Here is a 23,269-nt window from a genome sequence, read left to right on the forward strand (position 1 = left end):
TCTGTTTAGTGCCAAATGGTTCTCCTTTTTTTTATCTTTCCTGGCAAAAACATGAAAAGGAGTCACTTTGAGGGTTTTCTGGCACGCCACTTGAAGACCAACGCTTAAAGTGTCCTTGAGGAAAGCGGGTATTGCAGCACAATAGCATAGAATCACAGACTCATAGAATTGCCTGTGCTGGAGTGGGACCTGTAGGGATCACTGAGTCCAACTCCCGGCTTGCTCAACCCAAATCACTTCAAAGAAAAGCACCATTTGGCCAAAGTCCCAAAGTCTTCACTCTTCCATTGTAATTTTTAAGCTTTGCTATATTCCAAGTAGCTCAATAGTGGTGCTGGCTTCTGTATGGGAGAAGAACTCAAGGTTTAAATGGGGAGAAGTCGTCCTCAACTGGGAAGGACATCCTCAACTGTTATATTGGCTTTAGAAAGTGTTTGTTGGATGGCACTGAAACCAGTTGTGGAAGAGGAGGGGGGAGGTTAATCAGATCTTGATTCAATGGAAAGGGATTGATGTGCCCAAGGGATGGGGCGAAGGGTCAGAGAGGTTTCAGGTTGGATATTAGGAACAATTTGTTCTCAGAAAGAGTGGTGAAACATTGGCACAGGCAGCCCAGGGGGGTGATGGGGTCACGGTCACTGGAGGTGGCCAAGAACTGTGGAGATGTGGCACTGAGGGACGTGGGCATGGTGGGGTGGGGTTGGGGATCTTGGATGTCTTTTCCAACCTTAATGATTCCATGATTCTCATGGGCAAAAAATGCAGCTTTTGTCTGCAGCATATCCCTGTGGAGAGCAAGTAGGGCAAGAAGAGGGAGAAAAGGGAGAAATTTGGGAAAACAGACAAAACCAGGATGTCACCAAAACCCAGGGATGGGACACGTGGTTATGAGAGGGCCAAAGCCAGAAGTGCACGAAGGAAGCTCCCGCACCTCCACTCCACCCGTTTTAATTTGCACCAGACGTCAAACATTTAGAAAAATACTGGAAAGTAAAACGCAGTGCATGCACCGTTACAAATGTACAAAACAGCCGTGTCTCACAAAGCACACACTACCTCCAAGTCCTGATATTTTTACCTTTTTTTTTGTAGAATATACTGAAAGTATGTCTCCACTTAAGTTACAGTGACATAAAAATCGTTTAGGATGGTTGAGTATGGCCAGCAGTGGCATTCGGTGCCCACATACATGGTATACATTAGCTCTACGCGGTGCGAGCAGCTCGACACGTGTAACTTTACATATGCTACAGCCTATGTACACATCAGCAGCAACCGAAGCACAAGAAGCAGTAGTTCCATTGGCTGCATTGAACAATTTGCTCACTAAAGGTGGATCTCCAGCATCCCCTTGGCGTTCGTTCTACTCATGCTTTTTGCCTTTTCAATCCAGTTGAGCCGATTCAAGTCCTTCCCTGCATTCTTGATTCCCCTTTGGCTGCATTTTAGCATCCTTTGGGTTTTGGGGCTGATGGCAAACGATGTTCCCATGGCTGATCCATACGAGATGCACTCATTTTCTATCATACATTGAAAGAAGCTTTTGCTCAGTGTTACTTTTTGGGCATTCAGCAGCACTCCCTTCCTCTGGGCAGGCTACAAAGGGCAGCATGGCTCAGCTGGAAGCAAAGCAGCATGGATTGATACGATGAGCCCAACCACAAGCTGCCGTGGCTTCAGCCTCACTATTCCCAAATCACTCTATTTCTGGAGTGCTGCTGCAGGAGGTGTTTACAGCATGCAGAGCAGACAGTTCCTATCCACATGGAAGGGTTGGGATTGGCAGATTAAAGAGCTACAATTGCACCTCGGTAACCCAAGGTGTTGCTTGCTTGGGACTCCCCAAAACCCATCAACTTCCACGGGACATGTGGGTGCCAAGCACCCGGGGCTGGGGCTGGTGTGCCCTGGGGAAAGGCGCTCTGCTGTCACCGGGCTAAGCAGATTAGGTAAAACCCTGCTTGTTAGCAAAGAGGATTTTCATATATGCTCCTGCAGGGACAATGAGGGCTGGGCGAGCCCATATCTCTGCCCCAGAAAGGAAGAGGAGGAAGTGGTGAAGGCCATTTTTTGGGCATCCCACTCCACCACCAGCAGCCGTCCTGCCACGACCAGGACAGGACGAAATTCCCTCCCAGTTGCCCAAATCAGTCTGCAGGGAGGCAGCGGGGGGCATCTTCACCAAAGATGGACAAAAGCGAGGACAGGGGACACCCCATGGGTGGGCGCGGGGACACGATGTCATCTCACTGCCACAGGGCACGGCATCCCATCAGTGCATGGCAAAAAGGGTGGCGAGGAGGAGGAGGACGGCGAGCCAGGTGTCAGCAGGGTGCAGCTGGATGCCTGAGGCCAGGCGGTACTCGCGGTACTGCTGCACGCACATCTCACGGATCACCTTCGTCACCACTTTGTTCTCCATCTCCACCTCCGTTTGGTTTACTGCCGGGACAGCCTCGGAGGTGTTCTTCTTGGCAGCGGGGCCGATGCTGTACTCAGTCACTGTGATGTTAAAGCAATCGGCCACGAAGACGTCCTGCGACACGGGGCCGCTGTAATCCCGGTAGTAAACGCGGTTGGGATAACGCGCCGAGTTCTCATTCCACCACCGGTACTCATCGGGGCTGTCGAAGCGGTAGTTCATCCCCGACATAACGCGCCCCATGGCGTAGCCCCCCAAGCCCCCCACCACAGCGCCCGCCGCCGCCGCCCCCGCCACGTGCTTGAAGTTGGTTTTGGGGGGTTTCCATGGCTTCTGGTTATGGTAGCTTCCTCCGCTGGATGGGTTGTAGCCTTGTCCCCAGCCTGGGTAACCTGGGTTATGGGGGTAGCCAGGATTCTGGGGGTAGCCGGGGTTATGGGGATAGCCGGGGTTATGGGGGTACCCCGGGTTGTGGGGGTATCCTGGGTTGTGGGGGTACCCCGGGTTGTGGGGATAGCTGGGCTGGCGGGGGTAGCTGGGCTGGCGATGGCTCCCGGCACCCCAACTCCCGCCGGGTTTGCCTTTGCCCTTCTTGGAGAGGGCAACGTCGGTGCAGGCAGCGAGCAGCAGGGCCAGCAGGCAGCAGGTGGTGAGGAGCCTGGCCATGGCTGCGGGCATAAGGACACGCACCGTTAGGGCAGTGGGCAGAGACCCCCCTCCCATCCCCACCCCCTTCATAAGCATCACGCACAAAATCTTCTGCCTAAATCGAGCATCATCCCAAACATCATCCTCTTTTGAACAGATTTGGGCATAAACGTTTACTCCTCCAAAAAACCGTGCATCTCCATCCTCCCCGTGCTTGCAACCTCCTATACGCCTTCCCATGAGCCTCAAACGCCATCTCTGCTGCTAACTGCAATCTTCAGCATTGGGTTTTCTGCCAGAGAACAGAACTCAGCATGCTCCCCAAGTCTCTGTTTATGTGCAACAGCCCTTAGCAGAGCCCGAGCTGCTGGCATTGCTCTGGTTAACGTGTTTGCAGCTCTCTGCTTACTCAGCACTCTGCTGCTGGCATTGCGGGGGCATGCAGGGCTGCCAGGAGCCCCCGACGCTGAGATTGGTGGGAGGGCAAAATGCCACTGTAATGAGCTGTTATCTGCCCAGGAAATGGAGCAGCTGTAATGGACACCAACTCTGGAAAACATCTCTCCAGCTGAAAACTCTCCCATGCGAAGGTGCATAGGTCACCACATTTCTCAAGTCCAGCAGGGCAGTGGGCTGGGTGTGCTACCTGGCTCATCTTATTGTCCATGGCTTGAGCCTCAAGTATGCTTTTGTTTTTTTTCCCTCCCTCTTTTCCATTTTCCCCCACTTTTTCTCTTTTTTTTTTTTCTTTTTTTCTTTTTTTTCTCTTCCTCCCATCCCCCCAGGATTAATGGTCACCACTAATCCCAAAGACGAGTTAAATACAGATAACAGATGACTCTCATGAGCCGCGCTGACCATCCCTCATGAGACATAACAGAGCAATTCCTTCCTTAAGCTACAACCTTTTCCAGTTGCCTATTAACAACAGCTTTGCACTCCACAAGCAAACAAACCAATCCCTCTCCTTGTTCAGATAACAACCTCCTTTTTCCCTCCCAGAAGAATCAGAGCATGAGGGATGCACTGACCTGGCCCCGTGATGGGGGGACAGGGCCTTGGCTGCTGCTTTATTGCTTTCCCCATCCCTCAGTGCCCACCCAAGGATGAGATCAATGACTTGAAAAATTAGATAGCAGACATGATTAAAATTAGGTGGGCAAATGTTACTGTGTGGTCTCAAAGAAGGACTCAGGAAACAGGGGGAAGAAATAAAGCAGCAAGTTGGCAGCTTGCCTCAAGATGTATGATTTCCCGTAGCAAGGGATGGAAAAATAACCCCGAGATGTGGCACGGATGGAAACAAGTTTTGGCAAAGCCCTGGGGGTGTTCCTGCCCAGCAGCACCGACCTGTTTGTAATGGTGCTGGAGCTCTGATAAACACAGCTGGGGTTGGGTTGTGTTGGCACTGCTAATTGCTGAGCCCTAATACATGCAATTAAAGCCCTACAAGCAATGGGGAATGGGGATGTTCTTACCTTGGGGTGAGGTCTTGGGGTCGGTGGTTGCTTCCTCTGACTCAAAGATATTTATGTATGAGCGATCCAAGAAGCCTTGAATGGAGATGATCGATTAATTCAGGTAATTCGTGGCACCATAAGGAGGGTTTTATATCTGTGCCACAGCGACAGCATGGCAGAGAGGAATAGGAAAATGGAGGATGCATGAAGCAATTGTGAGCAGCAATTACGTGCACGGGGCTTCGGCTCTGCGGGGGAAATCCAACACTGCTGCCAAAATCACAGTGTGGTGGGGCCTGGAGAGCAGATCTGGGAAGGAGAGAAGTGAAAGGGGAAGGAGGAGGTGGAGGAGTGCTGGATGTGGGGAAGATGCTCTGTTTACAATCTGCTGACGAGCTCGCCCTGCAGTGCTGGGAAATTCCAGCTCTGGGTTGCAAAATGAGGGCTGACTCCTGACAGCCCCCAGCTTTCAGAAATCCCCCCCTTTTTCTGCACCCCAACCGAAGGGCCGCACCATTTCGAGCCATTGGGACCCACGACGCTGAGTTAATAAAACCCGGGGGCCAATACAGGGGTGAGGGTGGGGAAAATTTCCCACTGCTATCAGCGTGGAATCAGCCAGGAGAGGACGAGCAGAGACGAGGAGCAGAGCTGCCTTAAGGCAGGCAGCCGAAATCTCTATTTTTAGGCACGGCAAGGAGGGCAGCTTCCATCCCTGGAAGCGATTCAGCCGCAAACACGCAGCGCCCGCTGTTAGAAACGGCTCCGCTCTGCCCCATCGCCTCCCACAGCCCCCGCTGGCTTCGTGCCCCCCAAACCAGAGCCCCTTCCCCAGCACTCACCGGCACCGCTCGGCTTGAGATGATCCGGATGGAGCGAAGAGGGGGGGAAGGAATAAATAGCGGGAGGGAGGAGCTGGCTGCCGGGCAGCCCAACCCCACGCAACGCCAGCGATCCTCGCTCTGAGAGCGCGGCGTTCGGGTCCTTCCCATCTTCCCCCAAACAATGCAAGATAGGAAACCTCAGCGCCTGGCTGGTTTGTTCAAGAGGAGTTTGCGTTCATCGGTATGCGAGAGATATTTGAGGAGGAAAGGAAGTGGTTGCCATGCGAGTCCGCTCTCTTGTAAGAAACGCAGTGTCAGTTGGTGGGTAGAGGATAAAATAAGTTCAGGCTGACAGTGAAAATGATGTTTAACGTTGGAGAGGATCTCTAAGGTCATCGATTCCAATCACTGACCCTTCCCCACCAAGGCCATTCAGTCATAGATCATAGAACCATTAAGGTTGGAAAACACCTCTGAGGTCATCAAGTCCAACCGCCGACCCAGTGAATCCATCTTCAGAGTCTCATCCAGTTGTGCTCTGGATGAATGAAACTCCTGGGCACAGTGATTGTGCATTTTGTGGTTAACGGAAAGAAGCAAACTAAACAAATTAAGAATGATATGTGAGGCTGATGGCGAGGTTTTACAGCCCCCACTTTGGGAGGATACGTGACTACAGTGCACTAAAGGCCAAGTCAAACCCTGCTGCAGCCATCATGCTCATCCTTTAGGTCAGGCTCCAATAAAAGGCTTGAGTCCAGAGCTCCCAAGGCACTCTGCCATGATGGCCAGGAGATGAGATTGCAGCTCGGAACTCATTGCACCCAGACTGGACTTGGCACAGTCCAGTGCTCCCACCACTGGATTACGCAGCACATCTGGCTGTAAAGAGGATTCCCAGCTCCATGCTCTGTGTTCTCCTCGGTCCATCTGGCTGGATTATGTAAAAAAAAAAAAAAAATTAAATTAAAATCACTTCTGTTTGGCAGTAAAATGGGTTGCATTGGGTGTTTGGCTTTGTGGGCTTGACATACATTGCTGTTCCTATCGGAGGTCCCAGCTGCAAATGGAGCAGCCTATGAGTTTGTTTTAAGGTAGCGTGGAAGTTCACAATGCTAAAAAGACCCAAACAAAGGTGCCTGCAGCTTCTCTCCAATTGAGCCATGCTGATTATTTCTGCAGTGCTCCTTGCTTTAAGCGTCTCCGGGTGAAATTTCTCCTGTCAGCAGGCTGAGAGCTGTATTGATCCCTCCTGGAGATCCGCCCTTCATCTTCAGCCTCAGCCACAGCTCAGGTAGATGCAATGATGTTAAGTGAGGGGGGAATTGGTGCCAGGTTAGAAAGCATTAATGGGTTGTTTTTGTCGTAACAAATGCAAAACACTGACTTTGTTTTAATAATGAGAGCAGCTGGGAGTGGACCCAGGGTCCACCTAACCCTGCTTCATTGCTTCTCATTGATTTTTCTCTTTTCCCTTTAATTCATGCACAACTCTTCCGTTCACATAATGCACTTGGGCAATTCTTGCTTGCTTTTGGGGAAAGCCACAAATGCAAGGGAAGGCATTAAGATGGTTTGATTGAGGTTTACTAGGTTTGTGTTTGGGGGTCATGTGGCAGATTTTGTGGGTTGGAAAAGAGCACCGAGTTTCACAGCCCATCACCATCCCACAGTCACACCCTGGAGCTGGGAATATATCAGCTGGGAAGGGAAGGGAAGGGAAGGGAAGGGAAGGGAAGGGAAGGGAAGGGAAGGGAAGGGAAGGGAAGGGAAGGGAAGGGAAGGGAAGGGAAGGGAAGGGAAGGGAAGGGAAGGGAAGGGGAGTTCATTTGAGGTGGATCTTTAAGGATTGTCAAGTCCAACTGACCACTTCAGGACTAACCAAAAATTAACGCACATCATTAAGGGCATTTATCCAAATGCCTCAAACACTGACAGGCTTGGGGCAGCAATCACTAGGATGCACTCTGAACTCTCCAATGGCAATAATGTGCACAAACAGCCATCCCCTAATGGGCATGGAGCAGTAATGAAGTGTGGTTTTGCATTTGCAGATTGCTTTATTTTCTGGTAGTGCTTCTGAAAGTTTCTTCCTTTAAAAATGCTCTCCCCTGGGATTTTCTGGTGAAACAGACATCTCGGTGATTGCTGGCTCCTGCCTTGACGGGAGCAGAGAAAAAGCAATTTGTGAGTAAGTAGGGCAACGTTAGTACAGGGAAGGAAAGCACCAGGGCATCTGCACCACAGTGAAACAGATGCCACTCAGTTAGCCTTCATTTTCAATGTCATTCTGATACTAAAAGTAATTTAAGACCAGTTAGGGGATGTTGCACAGGCCTTGGTTGCTCACATAGGTAAAGCTACGCTGGGGTTTGCATCCCTGGAGCCTAAATCTGGCATCATGTAATGATGCAAACAGCTCAGCAGTACATCAGGAGATGAAACACAGGGGAAAAGCGAGCAAAGCAAAATTCTCAAGCACCTCTTGTGCTGTTTCCAGGACTTTTTATTTAAACAGATAAAGCCAAAGGCTGAAAAAAGAAAATATATCAATGCCTACCCAAGAAGAGGGGAATGCCAGCAGCCACAGTGGCCATGTTTGTGTATCCTTTGCTTTGCAGGTCCCTGCAATGCTTCCTTGCAAATCTCTGCATGGAGCTCAGGTTCTAGAGTGATGCTGTGGGCAGGAGGCTCCTTCTGGGGGCACAGCACTGAAAGAAATTTCCTGCTTTTTGCAGCAAATGTGTCAGACATTGTTCTTATTGTGCTTCCAAGCCACAGCTCCATCCTTCAGTAAGTGGGTTTGTTGAATGAGTGGAACGTGGAGAGCACACCCTCTGTTTACTATTAGACATCCTAAAAGAGCTATAAATGCTCACTGACAAGATGCAATCTGATTAGGGGTGTAACAAGCTCTGTGTATCACTGCTATTCCAAGCAGGACATGTGTAAGCTCCTTACAGATGGGACCATTGCTGACTGCAGGCTGGTGACCTCCCAGCAGTGCACTGCTGCCAGCAATGGATGTGTGAACTCATGGAGAAATTGAGGGATGAGTAAGTCATGATACTTCCAGGATTTTGGATTCTGGTATTTAATTTAAAAATAACACATGCTCTGGATAGCAGCCACGGACACTTGGGATCAGTGTCTTTGGGGTGAACAATTCACTGCTGTGCCCGGAACATGAGAGAGTGGAAGAGCCATAATTCTTAGCAGAAAGAGCGCATTGTGTCCTCTTTTTTCCTCAATAACACGCTTGTTTGTTGGAAAACACGAGGGCAGCCAGCATTCGGGCTTCTTCAAAGCTCTGTAAAGCTGCAGGAACAAACACTTGGTCAGCGGTGCTTTCATTCAACTTCCATAACCTTATTCCCCAAGCAACGCAGGGCTGCCCTGTTGGCTCCCCTGCAGGAAAAACTGAATCTCTCTCCTTCTCATTCAGGAGTGGTTGCTTCTGACTCACCAGGAGGCTTTCCTTCACCTCTCCCATTTATTTTTAACTTGCAATCCCCTTGGAAGGCATTCAGCAATGGGAGCAGCTGACGTAGCACGGCACTGAGGTCACCTCCTTAAAAATAATCAGGGCACACCCCGAGACGGTGAAGGTGCTCTCATTGCCATCGTTTTCACATCAATCATCCGAATACCATTCCAGTTCCAGTCCAGATGTGCGTCAGCTGCCTGCTGAGAGCTTGCAGGGGCTGGCCAAAAGCTGACGTACAGCAGCGTCGCATCCCGTCACCCTTCCAGTGGGCGGCTCATTAGAAGCACAGGATGGCTTACGTTGGAGGGGATCTTAAAGATCCCTTAGTTCCAACCCCTGAACCCTCCAACTCATTCCTCGGGGCTGTGTCTGAGATGGGGCAGGATGTGACAAAGTGTTGGAGATGGAGAAATTTTAAAAAGAACTGTAAACTTTCATTATCTATATTTTGTTTTCTGTACTTTTTTCCTTTTCCATGCATAGCTTTTGTCCAGCTTTTGCTCTGCTTATTCACCAGGGACAGAATCCAGCTCTCGCTTCCCTTGTTGTGGTTTGTAATTCAAGAGCTCAGGGAGGATGAGATGATTAAACCCACTTTGCTCACCAAATGGATGTGCAAATCCCCTTGACCCCTTTTCCCCCTCTCCCTGTAGATAAACCTTCCCAGGGCCATCATTTTGCTTTCTGCCTTTCCCTCTCAATGTCTCAATAAGATAAAGAAAAGAAAGGCAGAGCTTGGGCAATGCACGCCTTTGGGTGGGAAACGATGTAGGTTTTCAGCCTTGGGGTTTTTAATACATTGAGTTTCCCACATGATGTGCACATTTTGGCACATCTTCCAGCTGGGAGGTTGACCTGAGATTTATTACAAAGCTTTCCTTTTTCTCCAAAGCAACAAATGAAAGGCTCTTTGTGAGGCTCTTGCTGACGTTATGTACCAAGAAGACACTCTATACCAAAAGGATATTACAGACCAAATACTCAGAGATGTTAAACACCAAATCTGCTCCTTACATTTCATACTCTGCCCTTTTATTTTAGCAGGGGAATTACTGCTGGAGGAAAGCTTTACCATCCCTGTGTGAGAGTCAGAGCCAATAACCATGCTTTAGTGCAGTGAAGGGATCAGGGAGAGGAATGCTGCTCTGAGGATGCTCCAGATGCTCACACGGAGTTGTTGTCATGGGCACAGTGCTCCCCATAGGCATCTCCATGGCGACCTCAGCACTGAGCAGTGGGGATGCGAGTGGTGCAGAAAGCACAGTCAGCTCAAAGGCTGCGTGCTCCCTCCCATCCAGGAGCACTTGGGATCATCCAAAAGGTTTATCCTTGGGGATGTTGGCTGTTTTTCAGCCAGAGCTCAAACGCAGCTGAGATCTGCAATTATTATTATTTTTCTAAGTAAAAATCTCAGATTCTGAGAGTCTCCCCTCATGTGGAGTTTCTACGGTGGGCGCACTGAGCAGAAGATGAGACTCAGAGCTTTTTTACCATCCCTATCCAGTGTCATCAAAGAGTCATAGAATCACAGAATCATGAAGGTTGGAAAGACCACTAAGCCTCCAAATCCAACCCCACCCCACCCTGTCCATTGACCATGTCCTCAAAGCCACATCTCCACAGTTCTTAGACCAGGGAGGAGCAAAAAATGCAGGCTAAGCCTTCTTTTCTTTCATGGTAAGGGACTCTTTTATGATAGGAACCATCATGTGCTTTGGGTTTGGGTTCAGAAGATGCTTACCTGTAAAGAAATGCAGCCAGAACTTTGATTCCAATTTATGGCATTGGTGGCTTTGTGGTAGGAAGCGCCCGCATCGCTGCGGAATCTCTCACCATCCTCAAAGCACTTTGTCCCTATCAGCAAGTTATTTTTAACAAAATCTATCAAGCAGCTGACACATCTGTGCTTTCCAAACGAGTGAGGGTTTCCCTGTGTTTCCCCAGCTGAAATACTCTCTCTTTGATAACAGAGAAATGCCTCATTTTATGCATTATTAAAGGATGATTGCTACCCAAAGCCAGCAACAGCGCATAAAATGCCCACATTGTGCATTAAGTGATTCAATAAACTCTTACCAGATCCTGGACATGGTGCTAAGGGCAATGGGGTAATAAAATCGATGTTAAATCTGCACGGAGCCATTATGGACTGGATTACAAGAACCATGCAGCCTTGTCATGGGGCTGCTGTCTAGGAAGGATGGAGGAACATAAACCTGGCCAAAGGACCAGGTCAATTGTCCATGCCAGACTCAGCACAATGAGGCTTCTTGCAAGTAAAGCCTCACACACAGCTGTGAAATAGCAAACAATAGTCAGTGTTAATAATGCAACACAATTTCTAATTCCCAGGGCATTTTTGTGGCTGTATTCTGCCCAGAAACATCTGCACTGTTCAAAATATCTTTGTGGTATCGATGGTGCAAGGATCTTGTCACGTAAAAAAGGAATTATGCTGCAGCAAAGCCTCTGGGACGTGAGTTCTCAGCATGTTTGGGAGCTGGGGTAACTCTGCTAAGCAGTCCCTGGGTCACCCACTACACGAAATAAATCAAAGATGTTCAGTTCAATGCAGTTACACCAACCCCTCGGCTGGGATTAAAGGAAATCAAGCTGCACATTGGGGTCTTATTGCTCCCTCTTTAACCACAGCAACTCTTCTGAACAAATATTTTTAAAGTGAACATTTTGGGGTCTGGGATGAAAACAGAGATTGGAGATCTTTGTGGCAGCTCGGCGTCCTGCAGTTTTGTGTCTCAGCTTTTGGAGCTATTTTCAGGGATGATGAGAGCAGCAGATGGGAAAGGTCATGGGGCCATTTTCTGGAGAAAAACAGGTTGGTCTTGTGAAAAACAGAGAGAAAGAAAGGGAAACAAAACAACAATAGTAAATACCCCAATGGTATTTTAATTCCAGAAATAGGCTGATTGTGTGAGAAGGGGCTGCAAACACTTTTCCTGTTTTTTTTTTTCTCCTTAGTTCTGGGAATGGGGAAGAGGAATTGATGTCTGGAAATAGCTGCTGGTGGGGACCACACCTGGGCTGGCGCCAGAGCTCCTGGCTCCCGCTGCCCTCGGGCCATTGAATTATTGATTATAGTAATTATAGACACTTCTCAGGGTCACTGTTAGAGCATGAGGGAGGTGTGCATGCAGGTGAGGAGCTGCAGGAGTTGAATTTCCAGAGAGAAGATGCGAGAAGGCGAGCGGTTCAATCAGCACTAGTTTGTTCAAGTCCCATAAATGCGCAGAGCACTGAGCCAAGACAAACCCAGGTGGAAAAAAAACCAACTCTGATGAAGGAGGTATTCACTTTAATTAAAAAACACTGCATTCAGAAGCTGGAAATGCACCATTTGCAGTTTTTATGTTATCAATAAAAATAACTGAGTGGAGAGAAAGGCGCGCCAGCCTTGACACGGCACCAACGCTTTGGTTCCAAGGGACTGGGAGCTGGCAGAGCTCGTGGGAATCATGGCTGGGACAGCTGACCTAAACCAATCAAAGGGACATTCCACACCCTACAGCATCACCAATAAAAGCTGAAGAAGTGGGGGAAGTCGCTTTCCCCCAAGGAAGGGAAACTCTTGTCATGAAAGCAGCTCTCCTCCGAAGAACTGCTATGCGTGTTGAGGCTCTGCTCCCCAGCAAGTGGCCAAGTATTGCTTGGTCATGGGAGGAAGAGAGTAATGTTTGCTCCTTTTGCTTCTGCACAGTTCTTTCTTTTCTTTTTTCTTCTTCTTCTTCTTTTTCTCTTTCTTTTTCTTTTTCTTTTTCTTTTTCTTTTTCTTTTTCTTTTTCTTTTTCTTTTTCTTTTTTTCTTCCCTTTCCCCCCCCCCCCCCAATTAAACTATTCTTAATTTATAAGGCTTTCCTTGTCTTGCCATTGTATTTTCTTCCTCTCTCCTTCTATGGTGGTGCACAGATGACCATTAATAGTTAAACCATCACAAGGGAACATTTAGGAAAGGGCTGGAGGTTATTCATAAACCATGGCCTTGCTTCAGCTGAGGAATCATTAACCAAGCCTGTCCTCATTTCCTTTTTTCCCCATAAAAATAAAGAAAAACTCGAACCTAATTGGATTAGGGCAATTTCTGGAATATTCATTGGTAATTTATTATTAACTCAGAGATGCAGCCACTCACGTTGTCAATCCGTGTGCCTCCCAGGCAGGGAGCAGAGCTATGGTAGCGCTGACCACACGTATTTACAGCGCCGTATTCCTTTGCTATTCATTACTCACCCGTGCAGCACTTCGCGTACTGCGATTAGGCTTTAAGAAATAGCTTTGGGAAGAAGAGCTAATTGAATTAGGCTCCACTGTTGGCACACCTGTACTGTTCTTTAATCAACGGGTCAGTTAAACAATTATTTCTGTAGTTGTTACCATGCACTTTTGCCCTTTTCAAAAACCCATTGCAATGCTGACCTCTGCAGGTAACTGGCACACAGAACCAGCTGCCTTTGGGCAGCAATAACCTAAATAATGCACAACGTGGGCATTTTATGCGCTGTTGCTGGCTTTGGGTAGCAATCATCCTTTAATAATGCATAAAATGAGGCATTTCTCTGTTATCAAAAAGAGAGTATTTCAGCTGGGGAAACACAGGGAAACCCTCACTCGTTTGGAAAGCACAGATGTGTCAGCTGCTTGATAGATTTTGTTAAAAATAACTTGCTGATAGGGACAAAGTGCTTTGAGGATGGTGAGAGATTCCACAAAGCCACCAATGCCATAAATTGGACATCGAAGTTCTGGCTGCATTTCTTTACAGGTAAGCATCTTCTGAACCCAAACCCGAAGCACATGATGGTTCCTATCATAAAAGAGTCCCTTACCATGAAAAAAAAAGAAGGCTTAGCCTGCATTTTTTGCTCCTCCCTGGACTGACCTCTAATTATGTTTAAGAGGTGGGCTTGCTTGGATCCCATCTTTCAAGCCTTGAGCAAGGGGGGTTTTCTGGTCCCCAGCCTGCTGGAAGTTTTTTTCATCAGTCTCCTTAGTGATCCAAATGATCCAAAATGTTCAGGGTCCCAAGACCCAAGGTGTTCAGAATCTCAAGACCCAAGGTGTTCAAGGTGCCAAGACCGAAGGTGTTCAGAATCCCAGGTCTCAAGGCGTCAAGGGCATTAAGACCCAAGGCGTTCCAGATCCCCAAACCTAAGGTATTGCCAAGACTCAAGGTGTTGAGGGTCCCAAGAGCAAAGATGTTGAGGGTCTCAAGATCTGTGGCCTTGCCCCCATTGCATGGGGAAGGCCCTGCCCACCCCCCAGCCCTGATCCTTGTGACTTTGAGAGCTCCTGCAAAGTGACCTTGGAGCGGAGGGGACTGAGAGCTGGGTGTGCTCCTATGAGAGGCTGCAGCCCCCAGGCCTGAGCATTTCCTGGCAAAATCACAAAAATAAGCAGGCAGTGGTAGGTTTGGCTCAGGAAGGTTTAATGTGCTCCATCCCAGGAGTGGAGAAGCATTGCAGGGCGCTGCTGCAGGAGGGCTGCAGTGGGCGAGAGGGAGCCAGGCATGCGTCGCAGCGGGGTCTGCATGTGCAGCAGGAGAGCCAGCAGTCAGCGGGAGCTGCAGGGACGCTGCCTGAGGTCCCTGGTCAGCCAGGCTCCAGGGAGGTCCCTGATGGTACTCAGACACTGAGGAAGAGATGCTGCAAGGACCTGGAGCCCTACAGTGCATGGACACGGGTGTCCCTGTAGTCAAGAAAGATAGGCAGACCCCGTGGACGTCGGGTTGTTGGAGGGACCTGGAGCCCTACAGCATTTGGATGTGCCTCACACTCAGAAAGGATGGCTGAGGAGGAGGAAGCTCTACAATGCTTGGATATGAGTTTGATAGGCAGAAACATGGGGTGTGCAGCAAGCAGCCCAAGTCTCAGCCTCCACCATACCTGCAGAGCCTGACCTAGAGCTTCAGCGCCGTGACGCGAGGGATGTGGAAGGGACAGGTCTCCTCTGAGCCTGTAGAACTGTGGGGAGAGAAGGAGAAAACCTCAGATAGCCAAGCAGGAGCACACATCTGCCCACTCTGCATTGGAACTCGCCCACCCCATGCTTGCTTCTTACATGAGCCGGTTGCGGATGGGGCGGAAATGCTTGGTGAGCCTGATGGCAAAGATAATGTTGGGGATGAGGAAGAAGGTGCAGCACCCCAGGCTGAACCAGAAGGCATTCTGCAAGGAGAGAGTACATGGGTCCCTGCTGGGCTGTGCAAGGAGAGGCAGAACCAAAGGTCCAGAGGGGCTCGGGTTTGTGGTTGCTGGTCCCAGCGTGGGGTGCAGCAGTGGGGTCCTTACCCAGGGGTCAGCAATGCGATCACACAGGATCACCCTCCCGTTGTCAAGGGCTGTGGCTAGAGGCTGGCAGGAAGCCACATCCTCCCTCAGCTGGAACAAGAAGTGGGGAGGCCAAGCTTAAAATCCCACCCAGCTCAGGAGGATGCAGTTTGCTGCCTCCACTCTGACAAAGGTGAGCACCCACCGTCTGTCCGACCCAGTGCAGGTACTGTGCAAAGTAGCGCAGCTCCTTCCTTGTGAAGCAGCCAATCTCCTGGGGTGGAAGGAAGGTGGCATGGAGGCTGGGCTTGGAAAGAGGACTTGAGGCTCCAATTGCCCCTTCCTCGATTCCAGAGCTCCTTTACTGTTTTTTTTCTCTGGCTGTGGGGTATTTTTCCACTCCTGGCTCACCTGCCGGAGGATCTGCTGGGCTTGCACAGGCAATCGGGTTTCCACTGATGCAATGGTGGCCAATGTGGCCTTCACTCGCTCCTAGAGAAGAGCAGAAAGTACAGAGAACCCTCAGGGCACTCAGCAACACTGGGCCTGGTGGGATGGGTGTCCCAGGATGAAATTTCTAATTTGGTCTGATTGCTGTGGGGTAGGGAAAAAAAAACTCTCCTGGCAGGGTAGAGGCTCAATTAAACACAGTGAGGCATCTCTGCCAGGGATGAGACTGATGCTCATGGGTTGGCATCATTCCTGAGTCTCCATCATCCTATGACTCACTTTTGGGATGCTGTACACATAGGGCCCCATGTATGTTTTTGGTACCTGAAGGTGCGGTGCCAAGCGTGAAAGGAACCGGACGCTTTCCCCCAGCTTCACCTATAGGACAGGGAGGTGAGAAAGCTGCAAAATCCCTTTTCTCCCCTCCACGGGAACACGAGCTGCCTTGTAGGTGTGAACTCACCACCAGCGCCTCCTGAATTTGCACCGTGGAGTTCTGCATCTGCCACAGAGCCTTGGCCTCGGCCGCCAGCCGTCCTGCCACTGTGCCATTCCTCTGCAGGGGGACAGCGGGGTGAGGGCAGCCCCTGGGCACATGGGCAGCTGCTGCTGTCTGCCATGCCACTCACCTGCATCTTCTGCAGCCGCTCCAGGCTCCGAGCCAGAGCAGGGAGGCTGGTCTGCACCACAGGGATCTTCATCTAGAGGAAAACAGAGTCATCGGCTGCTTGAAATCCAGTCTCGGAAAGTCCGCTGTCACGGGAACCAGGTCTCTGCCAGCATCCCCTCACCTCCTCCTGGAAGCTTCCGTAGTCCACCTCATCCACACCGCTGCGGGCAAAGGTCTCCAGGTCGTTCCTGCCCTCACTGCGGAGCAGCCGCACATCCCCCAGCTGTGCCATGAAGTCACCCAGGCGTTTTTGGAAGTTGGCCGTGTACTGCAGGGATGAGATAGGGATGCTCGGGGCCTGGCACCTCCATCCCCGTAACCCCAGTAAAGCTCTTGCATCCCTGCGCTGTTTCCAGAGGCTCTGCTTGAAGGCAGCCCTCACCTTGGGGCTTTTGAGATGCTCATCCAGGTCATAGGACTTCTCCAGCTGCAGCACCTCCCACAGCCCCGCGCCACTCTTGCACTCCCTGCAAGGTGAAGGGGCAGTCAGTATCACCCCAATTAGCACTCCTCCCACCAATCTGGGGCAGGGGAGGGCTCCTGCCAGCACCCACCGGTATGCAGCAGTAAGGTTGGAGTCCCTCCTGAGGTTGAGCTGCTGGGTGAGGTTCATGGATGGAGGGAGGTTCCCAGGGGTGTCAATAAACTGAACAAAACAGTCAGAAAGAGAGGGGCAGGGTGAGACGCATGCATTCCTAGACATGTTTTTTTGGGGGCGATCTGCCTCACATATGTGTTCCGGTGCACCCCATCCCATCTGCAGCTAAACTTGCATGAATTGCATTGCCAATCACAAGCATTTCAGAGTCATCCCAGTACCTCCAAACACCCAGGGGACAGTGATGCAGGTGGGAGCACTGTCAGAGAAGGAGATGAACCACTGCAAAAGCCAATTTCCCACTGCAAATCCAGCGATCCGATTGCAATCTTAATTTTTTGGTCTAGGATGGGGCTTTCAGGTTGGACATTAGGAAAAACTTCTCTGAAAGATGTTCAGGCACTGGCACAGGCTGCCCAGGGAGATGGGGGAGTCACCATCCCTGGAAGTGTTCCAAAACCACGGAGATGTGGCACCGAGGGACGCGGTTTAGTGGGCAATATTGGTGGTAGGTTGACAGTTGGAGTAGACGATCTTTTCCAACCTTACTGGGTTCAGGGACAGGAGGCAGGGACGGACAGATGTCCACCCACCTTGTAAATCTCCTGGTTGACCCAATTCCTGCAAACCAACGTCTGGACGTTGCCCCCAACCAAGAAGGTGGTGAAAACCATGAGGATGAGGAGCCAGGAGAACAGGAAACCCAGGCCCACGCCGCTGAAAGAAGGAGGGGAGGTGCCGAAGGCAGCTTTGCAGACCTGAGCAGGCTTGCGGTGACCTGCCTGGCCCCGCGGCTCCCTCCTGCGCCCAGGCACGCCGGCTGGGTGCGGGAGCTGCTGGCTCCCAGGGAGGAGCAGCTTCTCCCAAACCCTCCGGCGCAGGCGGTATCTACAAAAGCCTTTCAGTTCAGCTGGCTCCTGTTTCCTGCCTTTGCTTTTGCCTTTTTTTTTTTTTTTTTTTTTTGTATTTTTGGGTGGCGTGAGATGGCCACAGACCCCTGGGAGTAACGCTTACATCATGAGAAACTTGGCACCGGCTTCTCCTCGGCACTCGTAGTCGCTTGGGTCCTCCCGCTTGGACAGTCCGTAAGCACCCAGAGCCATCCCAGCCACATTGCAGGCCACAATGAGGAGGACGATGGAGCACAGCGCCGTGCCTGCAACCCACCTGGGGGAAGTAACAGGTTGATGGTTGGACTTGATGGTCTTAGTGGGCTTTTCCAGCCTTAATGGTTCTGCAATTCTATGGGCACGGTGGGGGTGGGCTGACGGTAGGACTGGATGATCTCAGTGGTCTTTTCCAACCTTAACGATTCTATGATTCTAAGTTGCAGCAGGCCATGACCTTGAGATACAGACCCATATGGGGCTCGGAGAGGGTCAGCACCCACCTCCTTTGCACCCCCTGCAGCCATTTGGATCACCTGTACCACTCGAAGCGCTCCACCTCCCGGAGGAAAGGCTGACTCCTGTCCTCTGCCTTCAGCAGGGCTTTGTTGACGTGCCGGGTGTAGTCAGGGAGGGGGAAGCCATCGGCTATGGTCTGCACCTTCTCTGACACTTGGGCCATCTCCTCCCTCAGCTCTGCAAGATGAAGAGAGATACTGAAACCCTGGAGTGAGTCCAGAGAAGGGCAACAAAGCTGTGGAGGTCTGGAGCACAAGTTATGGGGAACAGCTGAGAGAAGTGGGACTGTTCAGAAGAGGCTCAGGGGAAACCTCGTGGCTCCCTGCAACTCCCTGAAAGGAGATTGTAGCGAGGCGGGATTGGCCTCTGCTCCCAGGTAACAGCAATAGGATGAGAGATGATTGCCTCAACTTGCACTAACAGACATTCGGGTTGGATATTAGGAACAATTTCTTCCCAGAAAGGGCGGTTGGGCACTGGCACAGGCTGCCCAGGGAGGTGGAGTCACCACCCCAGGAGATGTTCAAGAGCCATGGAGATGTGGTTGTGAGGGATGTGGTCAGTGGGCATGCTGGGGTTGGACTAGATAATCGTAGGTCTCTTCCAACCTTAATGATTCTATGATTCTAAGATTATATTGGAGGGGATCCCTGTGTCCCACCCCATCTCTGAATCAGGATTTGCCCCACGGAGGGCATCCCTCCTCCTCATGGGGGTTCTGCTCACCCTGGATCACTTGCGCCATCCTCTCCACAGCCAGCTCTGGGATAGAATTGAAAGTACCATTGCCCTGTGAGGAGAAGAGGGACTGTGAGTGGCACAGATGGAGATACCATGGATGCTGAGCCACCCCACCCCACCCACCTGCCGAATCATCTCTGCAAAGTCACTTCGGGGCAGACCAGCCAAAGTCTTCAACACCTTCTCCACCGAGGGCACCTTGGAGTGGGAAAAGCATCCCGTGAGCCTTGGGAGTGTCGGAGGGGTGGGGGGTGACCAGCACCCCATCCCACCTTGCTGTAGTCAGCGCCCAGCTGCAGGCTCTGTGCCCTGCCCAGCACGCTGGCACAGGAGGTGCAGCGCGGATCGTCCAGGAGTGCGACCACACGCTGCCGTCGCTCCTGCAGTGCCGGCTCCAGCTCAGCCCGTGCCTCTGTCAGCACTCGGACCGTCTTGTTGAGAATCTGTAAATGGTGCAGCGAGGTCTGTAGGTCTTAAAGAGAAAGCCCAGGGCTAGTTCTCGCTGCTCCACTCGGCCACCCCTGTCTGCAAGCAAGGCTTTGGGAGCAGCCTCGGGTTAATCATGCTCAACATTACCTCCCGCCCTGTCCTGCAGGTCTGCCAGTGCTGCGTAGGTCATTGCCTTCAGCTGTGTGTGGATGGAGAGCCCCACGCTGCGGCTCACCCCTGCGAGGCACCATGAGACCATCAGCCCCTTGTTCCATCCCAGAACGGGGTGCACTGGGGGTCTGTGCAGTGCTTACCCCCCAGGTCAGAGATTATCTGCTGCCGGGGCACTTCAAACTGGTCCACCACCATTTGCACGCCCTGCAAAGAAAGAGGAGCTGCTGCGCAGGGGCATCCTCAGGGAGCAGAGGAAGCCCTGTGTTGTATTAAAAACACATCCATCTCATTTGCTTCCCAAACTGCTTTGCCCTGGCATAGCAGAGTCACTCCAGCACCCACCTGGGGGATGTTGGCAATGTGCTGCCGCAGTGTGCGCAGCGTGGCCGGCACAGCACCGAGCCCCGGCTCCATCTGCTCCTTCACTCGCTGGTTTGTGACCAAGGCACAGATGGCGCTGGTCCTGCCAGGGATACACAGGAGGTGATGGGAAGGTGCCATAGAGCATCCCCACCTCCATCCTCATTCTCATCCCCATCCCAATCCCGATCCTCAAATCTATCCCCATCCCCATCCCCATCAGCATGCTCCCTTTGGGGTGAGGCACTTCAAGACGCTCACAGGATGATGATGGAGGTGATGGAGAGGCAGACAAGGAGGCAGCGGCGCCGGCAGGCCAAGGAACGTCGGTGGGCACGCAGGCGGCCCCCACACCGCCGCTGACTCCGGCAATAGCAGAAGCACAGCCCTGCCACTGGCACAGCCACGGTGAAGAGCAGAGCTACCGCAGCACAAATGACATAGCCCAGCTCGTACTGCACCACCTGTGTGACGGCAGAGAGCGGTTTTGGGGTGTTCCATCTGTTTGTTTTTATATATCCCCAATTTTTGGTTGGGTGCCCCCGCTGTGGCTTCCATGTCTTCATGCCCCTGCTCACCTGTGATGCCCGCACTGAGCTGGGGTTGTTCAGGGCTGCCCTGAGAAGCTCTGCAAACAAACCGTGGCAATGGTGAATGCCTCAAGCACAGCTCCCACATCCCACCTGGTGCACCCCTATCCCTCCTTGGGACAAAGCAGCTTCAACCCCACCAACTGCTCCCAGGTACTGCAGAAGGCTCCAAGGGGTGGTGGTAGTGGTAATGTTGCCGTTCCAGGTGGGGACTCACCTGTGGGTAGGGGGTTCTGCTGGATGAGGTCCAGGTAGTGTCGGACGAGGCCATAGAGGGGATCAAGAGAGCTGGGCACGCGGTGCAGCGCCGGCACTCGGATTTCAGCATGGGTGTCGGTGAAGCGGAGGACACCAGCAGGGCTGCTGGGGTGACACTGCTGGGCGCCAGCAGGACGCAGCAGCACCCAAGCAAGGAGCAGCCCGGCTGCCCTCATGGCTTCGGCGGTGAGGAAAGAGCCGGGCGGCCCGTCAGCCTGCGAGCGCACGGAGGGGCATGCCCGGCCCTGGTGGCTTCGTTGGCTGCTCCAAGGAAACCTGCCTGACAGGTTGGCCGCCGAGCCCAGACGCTGCGTGGCTGCTCCCCCGGCCTCCCTGGGGCGTCTGGGCTTGGCCAGGCTGTGCAAGGCGGGGTGATGAGCCGCCCAAACCTTCCCAAACCATCCCAGGGCTGTTTTGCAAGCGCTGCGTCCCTCGCCATGCTCAGCCCTGCAGGCAGCAGAGATCCCTCCTCACCCTGGAAACAGCATCCCCTTGGCTGGGCTTGGACGAGGCTCATCCCCAGCTGTCCCACGGGCACGTCCTGCTCCATAGGAGGAGCTGAGCTCTAGTGACAAGGATGGCAGGAAGGGAGGGAGCTTCCCTTTGGGACAGAGTGCAAAGCAGTGTGGTCCCCCCTTCAAAAAAGGTGCTTTTCCCCCAGCAGGGGATGGATGGTCACAGCAACTTTCTGGAGCAGATGGCATAGAGCACTGCTCCACATAGAATCATAGAATGGTTTGAGCTGGAAGGGACCCTTAAAGGCCATCTGGCCCAACTCCCTGCAATGAACAGGGACACCCACAGTTCAGCCAGGTGCTCAGAGCTCCATCCAGTCTGACCGTGGATGTCTCCAGGGATAGGGCATCCATCACCCCTCTGGGCAACACATTTCAGTTCCTCACCAGCCTCACTGCAAATTCCTTCCCTATATCCAACCTAAATTTCTCCTCTTTCAGTTAGAAACCATTTCCCCAGATCCTATGACAACAGATCCTGCTAAAATCTGTCCCCTTCTTTCTTACAGTCCCCCTTTATAACCCTCCTGGGAATGAGATGCACCAGACTGGAAAATCCTGCCCTGGACCTACAGGCTTGGCTGATTCCTGTCCCAGGACAAAACTCCCAGGACCAGAAAAGCATGGAGTCGGGAGAGCAATTACATGCAAGGCATCAATATACGTCTATATGACTGCAAAGCAGCCCTGGCCGCCCCCGCTTCCCTGTGCCGTGGGAACGGCTCCTCCCAGCACTCCCTACATCTCCCATGGGTGCCCACAGCAGGACAGGAGCAGATTCTTCCTCCATCCATCTATCTGCTCCCATCCAGGCCCCAATTCATTGGGTAGGCATGGGAAGCCTCCCCAGTAAAGTTCTGCATAAGAGAAATGAGAATAAATGAAGGAAAAAAAAAATCCCATCCCAGTAATTTCCTATCTCAACAATCATTCACTATCCAAATACATCCTAATTTTTCATCCCAAAAATTCTGCATCCTAACAAAGGCTTTTTTGGGGGTGAGGTGCCTTTTAGAGGGGAAAGGATGGGGCTGGCAGTGGCAGCCCCCAGGACACTGATGCATTTGTTGCACTGCACTGCCTCAGAGATGGGCACAAGGTCTGGATGGACTCCAGCATGTGCCTACCCAGCTCACTGTAGGGCATCTTCTGCTCCAGGTGTCAGCCCTGCAGAGCTTTGGCTCTAAGGTTTTAGGGCTGGAGCCTGTCCTGTGGCCCAGGAACGGAGGCCAGAAGCCCACCACCAACACTTTCCTGTTACCACGATGATTTCCTGTTCAAAAATAAAAAGATTTCCCATCCCGGAGTCACCTATGGACCCCCAGTACTGCCCAGAGCCCCCCAGCACCGTCTGCAGCCCCTCAATAACCTCACAGAGTCCCCAGGTCCTTCCCAGTGCCCCCCAGTGCTGTCTGGAGCCCCCCAAGTGCAGTCCAAAGCTCTCCGGTGCCCCCTGGTGCCGTCTGCAGTCCCTGAAAACCCCCCAGTGCCTCCCAATGTCGTACAGAACCTCACAGTGCAAATCCATTGCCCCCAAGCATTGTTTGGAGTCCCCCCCAGCGCCATTTGCAGCCCCTCATCAACCTGCCCCCGGTGCTACCTAAAGGTGCCCACATCCGTCCTGGCAGCAGTGCCCTTCCAGCACTGCGCAGAGCCCTTCCTGCGTCCCAAATGCTGTCCAAAGTTCTCCAGTGCCCCCTAGTGCTGTCCGCAGCCCTTCAATAACATCCCAGTGCTCTCCCGATATCCCTCGGGTCTGTCTAAACCTTCATAGTACAATCCCAGTACCACCAGCACTGCTTAGAGCCCCCCAGAGCAACCCCAGCACCCCCCGGTACTGTCAGTATCTCCTCATTGCCCTTCCAGTGCTCTCTAGTTCTATCTAGAACATCCTAATATGCTCCCAGTGCAATCCCAGTACTGCCTACAGCTTCTCAGTGCCTCCAGCTTCTCAGT

General features: G+C 51.9%; 2 protein-coding genes across 3 annotated transcripts; both read right to left on the reverse strand.

Annotated features, from left to right (window-relative positions):
* Nucleotides 1-932: 932 nt before the first annotated feature.
* Nucleotides 933-5,522, reverse strand: PRNP (prion protein (Kanno blood group)). Of its 2 annotated transcripts, none has more exons than XM_003212382.5 (3): nt 5,373-5,522; nt 4,549-4,623; nt 933-3,090 (listed from the first exon to the last, which is right to left on the reverse strand). In XM_003212382.5, the coding sequence occupies exon 3, from the start codon at nt 3,086-3,088 to the stop codon at nt 2,273-2,275; it is 816 nt and encodes a 271-aa protein (XP_003212430.2). In that variant the 5' UTR covers nt 3,089-3,090; nt 4,549-4,623; nt 5,373-5,522; the 3' UTR covers nt 933-2,272. The 2 variants fall into 2 exon arrangements, with proteins under 2 accessions (XP_003212430.2, XP_085098996.1); XM_085242870.1 differs by lacking the exon at nt 5,373-5,522 and adding an exon at nt 4,761-4,815.
* Nucleotides 5,523-14,272: 8,750 nt separating this feature from the next.
* PROM2 (prominin 2) lies at nt 14,273-23,269 on the reverse strand. Its single transcript, XM_010723068.4, has 24 exons — nt 20,758-23,269; nt 20,529-20,578; nt 20,212-20,414; nt 19,933-20,053; nt 19,731-19,794; nt 19,564-19,653; nt 19,260-19,459; nt 19,111-19,185; nt 18,973-19,036; nt 18,264-18,423; nt 17,855-18,007; nt 17,434-17,557; nt 16,797-16,888; nt 16,625-16,709; nt 16,364-16,510; nt 16,202-16,273; nt 16,036-16,128; nt 15,897-15,950; nt 15,534-15,614; nt 15,328-15,396; nt 15,144-15,233; nt 14,914-15,020; nt 14,739-14,816; nt 14,273-14,541 (listed from the first exon to the last, which is right to left on the reverse strand). Exons 1-23 carry the CDS (start codon nt 20,972-20,974, stop codon nt 14,753-14,755), a joined length of 2,475 nt encoding a protein of 824 aa, XP_010721370.1. The 5' UTR covers nt 20,975-23,269; the 3' UTR covers nt 14,273-14,541; nt 14,739-14,752.

The sequence above is a fragment of the Meleagris gallopavo genome, chromosome 24 (assembly GCF_905368555.1).
Source record: "Meleagris gallopavo chromosome 24, MGAL_WU_HG_1.1, whole genome shotgun sequence".
NCBI lineage: Eukaryota > Metazoa > Chordata > Aves > Galliformes > Phasianidae > Meleagris > Meleagris gallopavo.

Bases quoted from the DNA above. Each gene is read 5' to 3' on its own strand.
- PRNP (XM_003212382.5), bottom strand. From the start codon at position 3,088: ATGGCCAGGCTCCTCACCACCTGCTGCCTGCTGGCCCTGCTGCTCGCT.
- PROM2 (XM_010723068.4), bottom strand. From the start codon at position 20,974: ATGAGGGCAGCCGGGCTGCTCCTTGCTTGGGTGCTGCTGCGTCCTGCT. The intron at 18,008-18,263 runs GTGATCCAAATG...TACTTCCCCCAG, and splicing joins GAGCGCTTCGAGTGGTACAG to GTGGGTTGCAGGCACGGCGC. The intron at 15,951-16,035 runs GTGAGTTCACAC...CCTGTCCTATAG, and splicing joins AAATTCAGGAGGCGCTGGTG to GTGAAGCTGGGGGAAAGCGT.